This window comes from Tasmannia lanceolata, unplaced genomic scaffold (genome assembly GCF_043159265.1).
Source record: "Tasmannia lanceolata isolate RefF3 unplaced genomic scaffold, GAP_Taslan_0.1 ptg000015l, whole genome shotgun sequence".
Classification (NCBI taxonomy): domain Eukaryota; kingdom Viridiplantae; phylum Streptophyta; class Magnoliopsida; order Canellales; family Winteraceae; genus Tasmannia; species Tasmannia lanceolata.
Genome location: NW_027518692.1, coordinates 54816869 through 54827301, shown reverse-complemented (window position 1 = coordinate 54827301; position 10433 = coordinate 54816869). Strand labels below are relative to the sequence as shown.

At 39.6% G+C, this 10433-nt stretch overlaps 1 protein-coding gene across 2 annotated transcripts; it reads left to right on the top strand.

Annotated features, from left to right (window-relative positions):
• The first annotated feature begins 2352 nt into the window (after positions 1 to 2352).
• Positions 2353 to 9236, top strand: LOC143846089 (E3 ubiquitin-protein ligase MBR1-like). Of its 2 annotated transcripts, XM_077354505.1 has the most exons (5): positions 2353 to 2853; positions 6834 to 6989; positions 8519 to 8614; positions 8693 to 8848; positions 8912 to 9236. In XM_077354505.1, the coding sequence occupies exons 1-5, from the start codon at positions 2512 to 2514 to the stop codon at positions 9041 to 9043; spliced, it is 882 nt and encodes a 293-aa protein (XP_077210620.1). In that variant the 5' UTR covers positions 2353 to 2511; the 3' UTR covers positions 9044 to 9236. The 2 variants fall into 2 exon arrangements, with proteins under 2 accessions (XP_077210620.1, XP_077210621.1); XM_077354506.1 differs by lacking the exon at positions 6834 to 6989 and having other exon boundaries at positions 2358 to 2853.
• The last annotated feature ends 1197 nt before the right edge of the window (positions 9237 to 10433 follow it).

Here is a 10433-nt window from a genome sequence, read left to right as displayed (position 1 = left end):
TTTGTTGCCTTTAAAAAAGAAGAAGAAAGTTAGTACATGTTAAATAAAGAGGTCGAAATTTATGTTGTTCGATTGCTGTCCTTGGTGTTTGATCAAATGACAGCCTCTTATACATTGATTATGCGTAGCTACGTGCGGACACCATTAAAAAAAGAAGAAAGATACATGGAGGTTGGAAACTTAGCGAAGTAGTTTTTACCAAATGGAGATGTAATAAGAGGTGACTTTTTAAACTATGGATTTGAGCGATCCAGGCATCGTGATCCAAAGAGTCCTATTGCCAATGTTCAGCGGTCGGTCCACCTAGTTTACACCAAAAAATCACTAGTTAGGTCAAGTTTGGCTGCCATGAAAATGTTTTCCATAACTCATTTTGAAAAGACTTAAGAATGTTTCTCATGCACGTATAAACAACATTAATGTTCATCAGCATGTACTTTAAACAATGTTTACTAAGAAGGTGCTTTCGTATATCTTACATCACTAGACTTAAGGATCAATGCTGGTTCATGGCGTGAGCAATAAGATTAGACTATAAATTTATATAGCGTTAACTAGTAGAGGCTCAACTTTATTAATTATGAATCTTAATGATAATTCAAAATTGATAAAAAGGTCATTGTAGTGAAAATTAAACTTGCATCCAACCCTAGAAGCTACATCACTTAATCACCCTTCAATGCTTTTTGACGTGTCTTATTTAGAAATATAAGTATATGTGTTGCAAATAGATATGAGTGAAAAAATAGGTATTAGAAAACATACTCATTTATACACAGTATGAACCCCAGTAAAAGTAATGGCATCAATCATTCATAAATTTGCAAAGAAACTTAATTACTTGATCATCATCAGTCCCGAGCCTCTTTGTAGAAGGTGACATCTGAAAAGTAGGTAGGGGGTACCTATACATTTACTCATCATCATTATCAGTCCTGACCCTCTTCGTTCCGTCTATTCAATTCATTCGAATAAGATGCTACACACTAAAAATTTAAAAGCCCTCACGCATATAGCATGTATTGTGATTATATCTCACATGAGCTAAACCAAGGGACCATCTTGGGTCGCTATCATTTCTTATTGGTAGGCTCCTGATAGTAATTTAGGGCGATAATATAAGGATTGTGACTATATCTCATATGAGCTAAACCAAGAGACCCACCTCATCTATGTATGCCACCGTCATTTAGATTAGATTCGTATCCAAAGGAGGTCCGTCTGAGTCGTTATCATTTCTCATTGTTAGCTGTTGATACCAATTTAGGATGATTAAATAAGCATCATGACTATATCTGCATAGGCTAAAACCAAGTGACCCACATCATCTATATATACACTAAACTCAGTGGCGCCCTTGCAAAAAAGAAGTTGAAAGGGTGCCCCCATTGGCTGCACATCACTATCCTGCTTAACTTTCGGCCATTACTAATGCACATGCACCTAATGGGGGCTCCCTTTCACCTCCTTTTTGCAAAGGGCGCCCTTCAATCTAGCATCCCTAATGTTTACTCATTTAGAGTTGTGTCCAAAGGATCAGTGGGACGGTCTGGGTCGTTGTCATTTCTCAATGCTAGGCTATTGATACCAATTTAGGGCGAATAAATAAGGATCGTGACTATATCTCACATTGGTTAAACAAGGGACCCACATAATCTATACAAGGCTTGCTCATATGCAAAGGATCAGTCGACAGTCTGGGTCGTTATCACTTCTCACTGGTAGGCTGCTCGCTGCTGATGCCAATTTAGGGGGTCCAACCATTATTTCAACGGCTAAATAGAAAAAGGGTTTAGTGAAGAGAGGAGTGCCATTATCAAAATAAAAGAGCGAGCATTTATTTAATATAGAAAAAAAGGATTTACTAGGGACCGTCGAAGAAGGCATTTCTCAGACGGGCTGTTGCATGAGAGAGAAGCCACCTAGGCTCATTTTTTGTATTATTCATTTAATTCACCCGACGTGGCTGCTCTCTCATGCAACATGAAATATTGAAATGCCTTCTACGATGATCCCTAGCAAATCCAAAAAATATATATTCAGATATGAAACAATGTTATAGGGGATTTTTTAAGCATGATCTAGATTAAATAAGGATTGTGACTATATCTCACATGATCTAATCCAAGGGCCCCACGCCCTCTATATATGTCATACTCATAGTATACAAAGGATCAGTGGGTTGTCCTTATCATTTCTAGGCTGCTGATACCAATTTAGGGCGTCTAACAAATTATTTAACAGCTAAATAGAAAAGTTCAGTAAAGAGATGAGTGCCATTATCAACATAAGAGTCTGAAAATATCAACAAAAAGAGAAAACCAGTTGGCCGTTACTAAAATACGAGTGCATGAAATCAGTTCCCTGCTAAACCGATGCACTGTAGATTCTCTTTCCACTCCCCACCGAGAACCCAAAAACAAAACATGTCAAAATCTGAGAAGAAACAAAAAAACTAAAGTCCTATAATTTCTTCTCACCTTCTCCTTCTCTCTGATCCCTTGTCCAATCATGGATGCAGAGTTTCAAACCTCTCTAATACCTTCCTCTTCCCTCCAAACCACCAGCTTAAAACCCACCATTTCTTCTCTCATCCTTTCCACCTTTGTCCATACCAACTCCAACTCCTCTTCTTCTTCCTCTTCTAAGAAGAAGCATTTCTCCTCTGGCACTCTTCGTGGCCTCGGATGTGCGTCTTTTTCGAGGTCTGATGTCGTCCCAACGTCGGTCCATAGGCATGCCGAGAGGGTCAGGAAAATGAATCCGAGGAGTAACTGCAATACGAAGCAGTCGAACTCAGTGGTTGTCGCGCCGGTTAGAAGGATGGTGGATGAGGAGAAGAATCAGGGAGAGGTAATTTTCATCGTTTTTAGCGAATTTTCTGTTTATTCGATTACTATCCATGTGGGTTTCTTTTAAATTTGAATATTTTGTTAGGTATATTTTTTTTGAGATTCTCATTATTCGATTTTTATATGTAAAAACCCAAGAAATACCTTCTCAATAAGGATCAAACACACGGTGTGCAACAAAACGTCAAGAAACGATGTAATGAAACATAATGAAACAAGAAAAAATAAGATTTACGTGGTTTGGCAGTGTCTACATCCACGGAAGAAGAATTTTCACTATTTCGGTTTTAGGGTTACAAACTCTTATTCTTCTTTGCCAAGAAAACACAAAAAGAAAAACCTATCACTCATAACCATAATATGTGGCTTATATATCGATGCCACTACGTAGAGAAAATTAACAAAATAACCTTTGGCGCAAAACCAAAAAATAAATTTTCCTTCAAGAGAACTACCCCGGAAACCCCAACAGGGGAGCACCCCTGCACCCAGCGAGCTGACCGTACACACATTAGTTCGTCAGGGTCATGTATAGTGCCAGAATATAAGACATTTGCGCAACATTATCCATGTGGGGTTCTTTTTAATTTGCATATTTTGTTTGATCATGGGTTCTTTTTATATCATGTCATTTTTCCAGGTTCTTGATCTGTTGAACTTTAGGGGATTTTCGCTTTGTTGGAAGTCGTCATTTTATTAAAAAAATTTGCATGTGGGTTTTTTATCTGCATATTTTGTTTGATCACCGGTTCTATTTTTTTAGCTTCTTGTTCGGTTGAAGTGGTGGAGATTTTCATTTTTAGAGTTCCCTTGGCATAGGGGTGTCTTGATTTTATGTACATTTTTGAAAATTTGTTTGGTGTGCTCTTTCTTGCTGATTGATGGACTGCTAGCCTATCTTCACTCTTCTTAAATTGTGTACTGAGTTTTATGGATTTTATATTATTACAAATTGGGGTGTTCCTGATTTCTCCAATCACCAAATTTAATTTCTTATATTTTTGGTCCAATTTTGGGTTCTTTATTTTCTTCATGTTCATGGAAAATTTTGTGGTTTTATTTACTTATTTTTACTTCTCATGAGTTTCTCTGTTTTTTTTATCAGAGGGTTCCTTTTTCCCTCTTAACTTTTTACTTTCACAGTCTGCCATGTTGTTTGATTGGGTTTTGCATTGCAGCATTTGTTTTCATTGATCTGGGAATTCTACTTCTCTTTCATGGATGCAAGTTTACATACCACAGTGGAAGGTTTTTGTAGATGTTTCTGCTTGTTTTGCCTTGATGGTGTCTTTGCATTACAAGACAAAACAGCAACCTTGACCATCTTGGGCAGGGGAGAGACGGAATGTCCTAAAACCATCTCACTTGTTCCACCCTTTTTCTTGATTAACCCCATTAAACAGGCTTTGAGAATGCTTACCCTTTCTTCCACTTCTCTTCCATCTATTTTCACTGCAGGCATGTTCCCCTTCTTAGAGATAAGAGGTACTTCCACCTTCCGGTCACTGCAACAGGGGGTCTTCTAATCCTCTCTTTCCCTCTCTCTCACACTAGACATGAGATTTTAGCATGAAATTGCACCATCTGCACTCATTCCTTCTTTTTAAAATTGTGGTATCCACAAACTTTGCACATCCAATTTCCTGGAAGGACATGTAAATTGCTTAGTGGTGGCTCTGATTTATTTGTTTTAGGACTATGCTTCACTTTCCAACTAACACTTTCACTCTCATCAAACTTGCTGCCTGATTCCTTCACCGCTCTCTGGGCTCTCGGTAACATCTCTTATACTCCTTTTTCCTTTGGGTGGGGTTGGGGGGATTGGGAGAGCAGAAACCCACCTCTAGGAAAAGGTCGGTGCATGGAGGTCTATTTGTGAGTCCAGACACTTGTATGAACCCTTAGTTAGATTTAAAGTGGGGATGGGGGATGGAGTAAGGTTTTGGGTAGATCTTTGGTTAGGAGAGTCCCAGTTATGCCGTGCATTGTGGAGCCTATACCTATTAGTGACTAACAGGGAGGCAAGAGTGAGTGACTACATGGAGGGAGGGGGAATGGGAGTATGGTGTGGTGCTTTAGACTTATGCGTAACCTTAAAGTAACCCAATTAGAAAGACTGTTTGTCCTTATTTCACGGCTGTACTCACACTACTGCTCTTCTTATCTGTCGGATTGGAGCGTGTGGACACTGAACTCTTTTGGCATTTTCTCCATCCGATATTTCTTTTACAGGATGACCTCTATGAACAGGTAAGAAGATCGTTGTGCAAGAGTGTGGAAATCATGAACTCTTCCTTTTGTAGTAGCCTTTTCTTGGACACTGGTAAAAAAAAAAAGAATAAATACTTGTGTCTGCCTAAAGAGAAGGAAGATCAAGTTAGCAAGTTGTTGTATTTTCTCCAAGTGAAGAATCCTTGCAGCATTTTTTGGTGCGTTGTCCTTTCGCATACCATGTATGGATGGCTGTGATATGATTAAAGCTTTTGGACTGTCATGGGTTCATCAAAGCTCCATCAAGAATGTCATCTTGGAGTGGAGCGGGGTTCCATTTGGTGAGGCGGGCCAGGCTATGTGGAGGTTGGTTTCATTTGCCATCATATGACACTTATTGAAAGAAAGGAACAACCGAATATTTGAGGCTAAAAATCACACCTGGGGCAAGTTGTTTAAGGCATCAAGGCTGAACTTATCCATTGGAGTAGGAGTGGCAAAGTTGCACGGTCTTATAGTGCTGGAGAATTACTACAGAATTGGAAGGATAGTAATGGTAAAAAGGCAAAAAACCAAAGTGACGCGGAAGTGGGTTCCACCTCCTCATGGAAGGGCTAAATTGAACTTTGGCGGAAGTGCGAAAGGAAACCCGGGAAGAGCGGGCATAGAGGACTCTTTTGGAACTCAAGTGGACACGCAATCCTCTCCTATTCAGGATCAGTTGGAGTTTGCCACTCCGATGAGGCTGAAGCTAGAGTGTTACTATGGGGCTTGGGATGGTACGCGGTGTTGACTTTTTATGTGAAAAAAGTCTTTTTGTAATTCAAACTTACAATGGGGTGCTTTTAGTCTTTATATGTATGCTTTTGGGCTTCCCTCCAAAAAGACTAAAGTCATGAGAAAACTTTAGTCCTAGATGGGAAGTGTGAGAGGATGAGAGTGGCCATATATATATATATATATATATATATATATATATATATATATATATATATATATATATATATATATATATATATTCACTCTTAACCTTGTGAATAAGCAAGAGGTTATGGGGATCTTACGCGCACGGATCGCCCACTTGGGTCCGGTGGGCTTTTGATCTTACCACACACGCGTGCCGCCCGGCCCGGCGCGGGTCGACCGGCCGCGCGCGTGGACCTAAGGCTTTTCTTTTTATTTATTTATTTTTCCTTTTAACGGTCAAGAATTTATTTAATTTTGTTTTAACTCTTTTTTTACCGTTTGAGATTCATTAATCGTGGTTTAGTGACCATTTGGAAAACGTCTCTCACGCACTAAAAGAGTGCGACGTTTCACCCTAACGTGTCGATTACCTTTCTATATAAATCGGTTTTAGAGAAAACAGAAAGATATCCTTGACGGATTCTTCTTCTGCTCTTTCTCTTCTCTGGTTTTCTCTCTGGTTTTCTGCTCAAGGCTTTTGGCAAATATAAGCGAGTTCTTAAGCATCCGGGCTGCGTGAGTGCACACCCCTCGAGCGAGTGTTGTTATATCCTGGAGGCATACGCCGAGACTCCCATCTGCACCGTTGATTCGTCATAGTGGGGGCGAGATTTGCCTTAAGGACAGCGAAGATTCTTCGTGCCTCAACTCGATAAGTGATCTAACGATTTCTTTTTTCCTTTACAGATTATTATTGCAAAAAATAGTATTATTGATCTCTGTCTTCAAGTTGTGAGGTTAATTTGTTATAAGGTATTCTCGAATCCTAAATTACAGATTTGCACATCACTTTCTAACACGCGGATAATGGGTAAGGAGCCTAGTTGGATGGGAAACCCGGGAAGAGCGGGCATCGGAAGTGGACACGCAATCCTCTCCTATTCAGGATCAGTTGGAGTTTGCCACTCCAATGAGGCTGAAGCTAGAGTGTCATGGCTTGAGATGGTACGCGGATCATGGGTAAGGAGCCTAGTTGGATGGGAAGCTCGCTTCCCCGGAAACTCATTTCGGAAGCTAAGTTCTTCTCGCTTCCCAAATTTAGGGGAAGCACGCTTCCCAAATGCTTCTTGTGCGTTTCCTCTTAATAAATAGTTTGCTTCCTATTAGGTGATTATTTGTTCCTAAAAGAATATTTTCTCCATTTGATATTGCCAACATAGCTTATTTTGAAAAATGTGCATTTAAATCTTGAAAACTCATTTTAAGTACCAAATTAAAATTATGTGGATCTTTTCCCCAAAACTCTACATTAAATAAACATGAATAAATCATGTGAAACTGTAAGTTCCTAAAAATTGTAATTCTAATTAGTTGCGAAGTCTTCTTTTCTACATGTCATCTTTACCTAAATTAACCCTTCAACCCTAACCTGCCACAGTCCTATACTTTCTATGTACTTCTAGTTTGCTTCCATCGAGGCTTATTATATGCTTCATGTTGACTTTCAATGACGCATCCCACACATTTTCTCTCTACTTTATTTATAGCTTTTTGTTTCCCGCATTTTCTCTTTTCTAAACCCCCCGCTTCCCGCTTTCTCTTCCTGCATCGCTTCTTACCCTCTCTTCCCACTCTGGTAACTAAAGTCAGGACCTTTGTTTGTCAAAGGAGACTCGTCAAATGTTATAGCTTGGGCAACCAGTAAGTCATGTTGTACAGGGAAAATAGGCAGAAAACCAAACTGTCATGAAGTAGTTTTGCTCACACGAAAAACACCCTATGATAGCACTAAGCCCTCCGACTTAGTCTCAGCCAACTCACTCCAGTCTCACATGAAAAGGGACATGGTAACACACAAAGGAACAAGAGTTCTATAACGTGGTTCGGCCAACTCTTCCCTACGTCCACGGGCTATAATATTATTGCATACCATTGTGATCACTCACCCCCCACAGCCCTCACAATAATACAAGGGACCTCTTTCCCAAAAGCCCTAAATTCTTACAAGGAAAACTCGCCTAGACCCTCTCCCTGGTCTTGCATGGGCGTATGTCTACTTATTGGCCAATTTACAACTGCCCACATCCCCCTCACTATGCACATTTCTTGTGTAGTAACACACTTTCGGTTGCAGCTGTTATACTCTCTGTACACTGGGGGATGCCCCATCCTCATGGTTGTATTCTATTTATGGTCTGGTTTAATAAAACCGTCTTATCTTTCCAAAAAAAAGAAGATATCCAATTCATCTTTCACACTGTATTTGGCTTGGATCAAATCCAGATAAACTCCCTTCAAACTTTTGATGGCATAGCCGCAAGAGAAGGTGCCCAAGCCTACCGATGGATTATAAACCACGCTTGAGGTGTTTTTTTTGCTATCTATCAATTGGGATGATATACTCCTTTGTTTCATGACTTGTGATAAAAATACCTATAGATTATCTAACCACAAAGCATTTTTATTCAATGTAGGTAGTTGTGGTGCAAAATACTGATATGTTTGGGTACTGGGTCCCACCATATTGAGACTGATTTAGTTGGCTGCAGATCATGATGATTCAAACTAGCCTCTTGTTGGCTAGAACCGATGCATATGATCGATACAGGGAATTGCGGCTCGATGTTGATAACATGTCATATGAGGTGCTCGGTTTTCACTTTGGACTTGTCCTTAATATTACTTTGCATCTACATAACTCAGAATTTCTTCCTATTCGACAGGAGTTGCTCGACCTGGGAGAGCGCATTGGCCACGTGAGCACTGGATTGAGAGAAGAAGATATTTTCTTTTATCTCCAGAAAATCAAGTTCTCGATTTCGGATGCTTTGCCATCTCAGTTATCCACTGGACTGGAATTCAAATGTAGCATTTGTCAGGTGGGTGGGTTGTCACCTTTTCCTCTATGTAGAAAGGTTTGAGAATTTTGTTTATTTTTACAGGAAGAATATGAAGCAGATGATGAGCTGGGGAAGCTACATTGTGGCCACGGATACCATATATATTGCATAAAACAGTGGCTTCTGAACAAGAATGCTTGTCCTATTTGTAAGGCTGCTGCATCTCAGTGTTGAATGCAAGTAAGCAGAAAGGCTCCCAGGCAGTTCTTGTTTTTTTGCTTACAGTCCTTTCATCTCTCCCTCATGATGTATAACTGTTTGACACTGGTATAAGCAGAGCATTTATTCTTCGGCGTGTAAAGTCGATTTGATTTGATTTCATTCCGTTTTTATAGAAAATGACAGGCATTATGCGTTTGTTTTTCGAGCTTTCTGCCTGTTTAAGTAAATACACTTGCTGCTCTTGGACCTAGTCCTGGCTGCTATGCAGGAGGCCCGGCCAGGCCCAGACCGCCTGCTCCATTATTCTGGTACCTCTGCTCAGACTAATATTACTAGAACCTGTTTTGGAATTCAAGCTTTTCGATTTTGTGGGAAGGCTCTGAAGATCTATTTCTGTTTTTTCTTCTTTCTCTAGAGCATCATTAATCAAGAGGGACTCCAATGATGCCCAGACTACTTGTCTATCTCATCCAACTCTATACATTGCATCTATGGCTATGAAGGAATAAAATGGTTATAGGACTTAAAATCTATATCCGACCCACATCTTGTGCTCGAGGAATGGAGTTAAACTTAAGGCTACTTGGTTATAGGACTTAATCAAGGGGGAATCCAATGATGCCCAGACTACTTGTCTGTCTCATCCACCTCCATGCATTGCATCTATGGCTATGAAGGAATAAAATGGTTATACGACTTATATCTATGTCCAACCCACATCTTGAGCTTGAAGAATGGAGTTAAACTTAGACAATGGGACCTTTCCTCTTGGAGAATCAAGATTAAGTGTGGTTTGCCTGTTAATGAATTTCAATTTTATTTAATTTAAATTTTATTATAAGTAAAGATTGTTAGAGTGAATGATTTAGGTGGATCGTGGCTAAGCATGGGCCCGATTGGAGGGGCCACAAACAGCAAAACCCATAAGCCAGGTGTCTTTTTGGCCACAAATGACATTATCTCAATTAGATAATTGCCATGAGCAAAAAAGATAAGAGGGGAGAATCTCAGCATAAGAAACTTCTCAAGAAGCCAGAAATAGATTAGGATTTAAAAAAAAAGGTTATTTTCTGAAAGTTTGATATAATTTGGGCATTAGTTCCTGTGGCCAATTGGCCTTTTCATATTGGTCATTATAACCTGTTGTTTGCAACAAGAAGAAAAGAAGAGTTAGCCTCCATTTTCTATAATTCTTTTCTTGGTCTTGTAACAAATTGTTGCTGTTTTGTTTGAAACCGTGAGGTACTTTGAAAAGGCAGGATTCCCCCTCATACTGCAACCATTATGAGAATTAAAGTAGAGAATGTGAAACAACCAACTACTCCAAAAGTTTAAGCTGTGTTAGAGATGGTTTTATTTAATCATTTATACTTCAACACTCCCCATCACCCTCACGAGTGGC

What these genes read in the sequence shown, in the direction of transcription:
- LOC143846089 (XM_077354505.1), top strand. Translation starts at nt 2,512, where the DNA reads ATGGATGCAGAGTTTCAAACCTCTCTAATACCTTCCTCTTCCCTCCAA. An exon ending in AGATGGTACGCGGATCATGG is followed by an intron (nt 6,990 to 8,518) that starts GTAAGGAGCCTA and finishes AGTTGGCTGCAG; the next exon opens with ATCATGATGATTCAAACTAG. An exon ending in TTGATAACATGTCATATGAG is followed by an intron (nt 8,615 to 8,692) that starts GTGCTCGGTTTT and finishes CCTATTCGACAG; the next exon opens with GAGTTGCTCGACCTGGGAGA.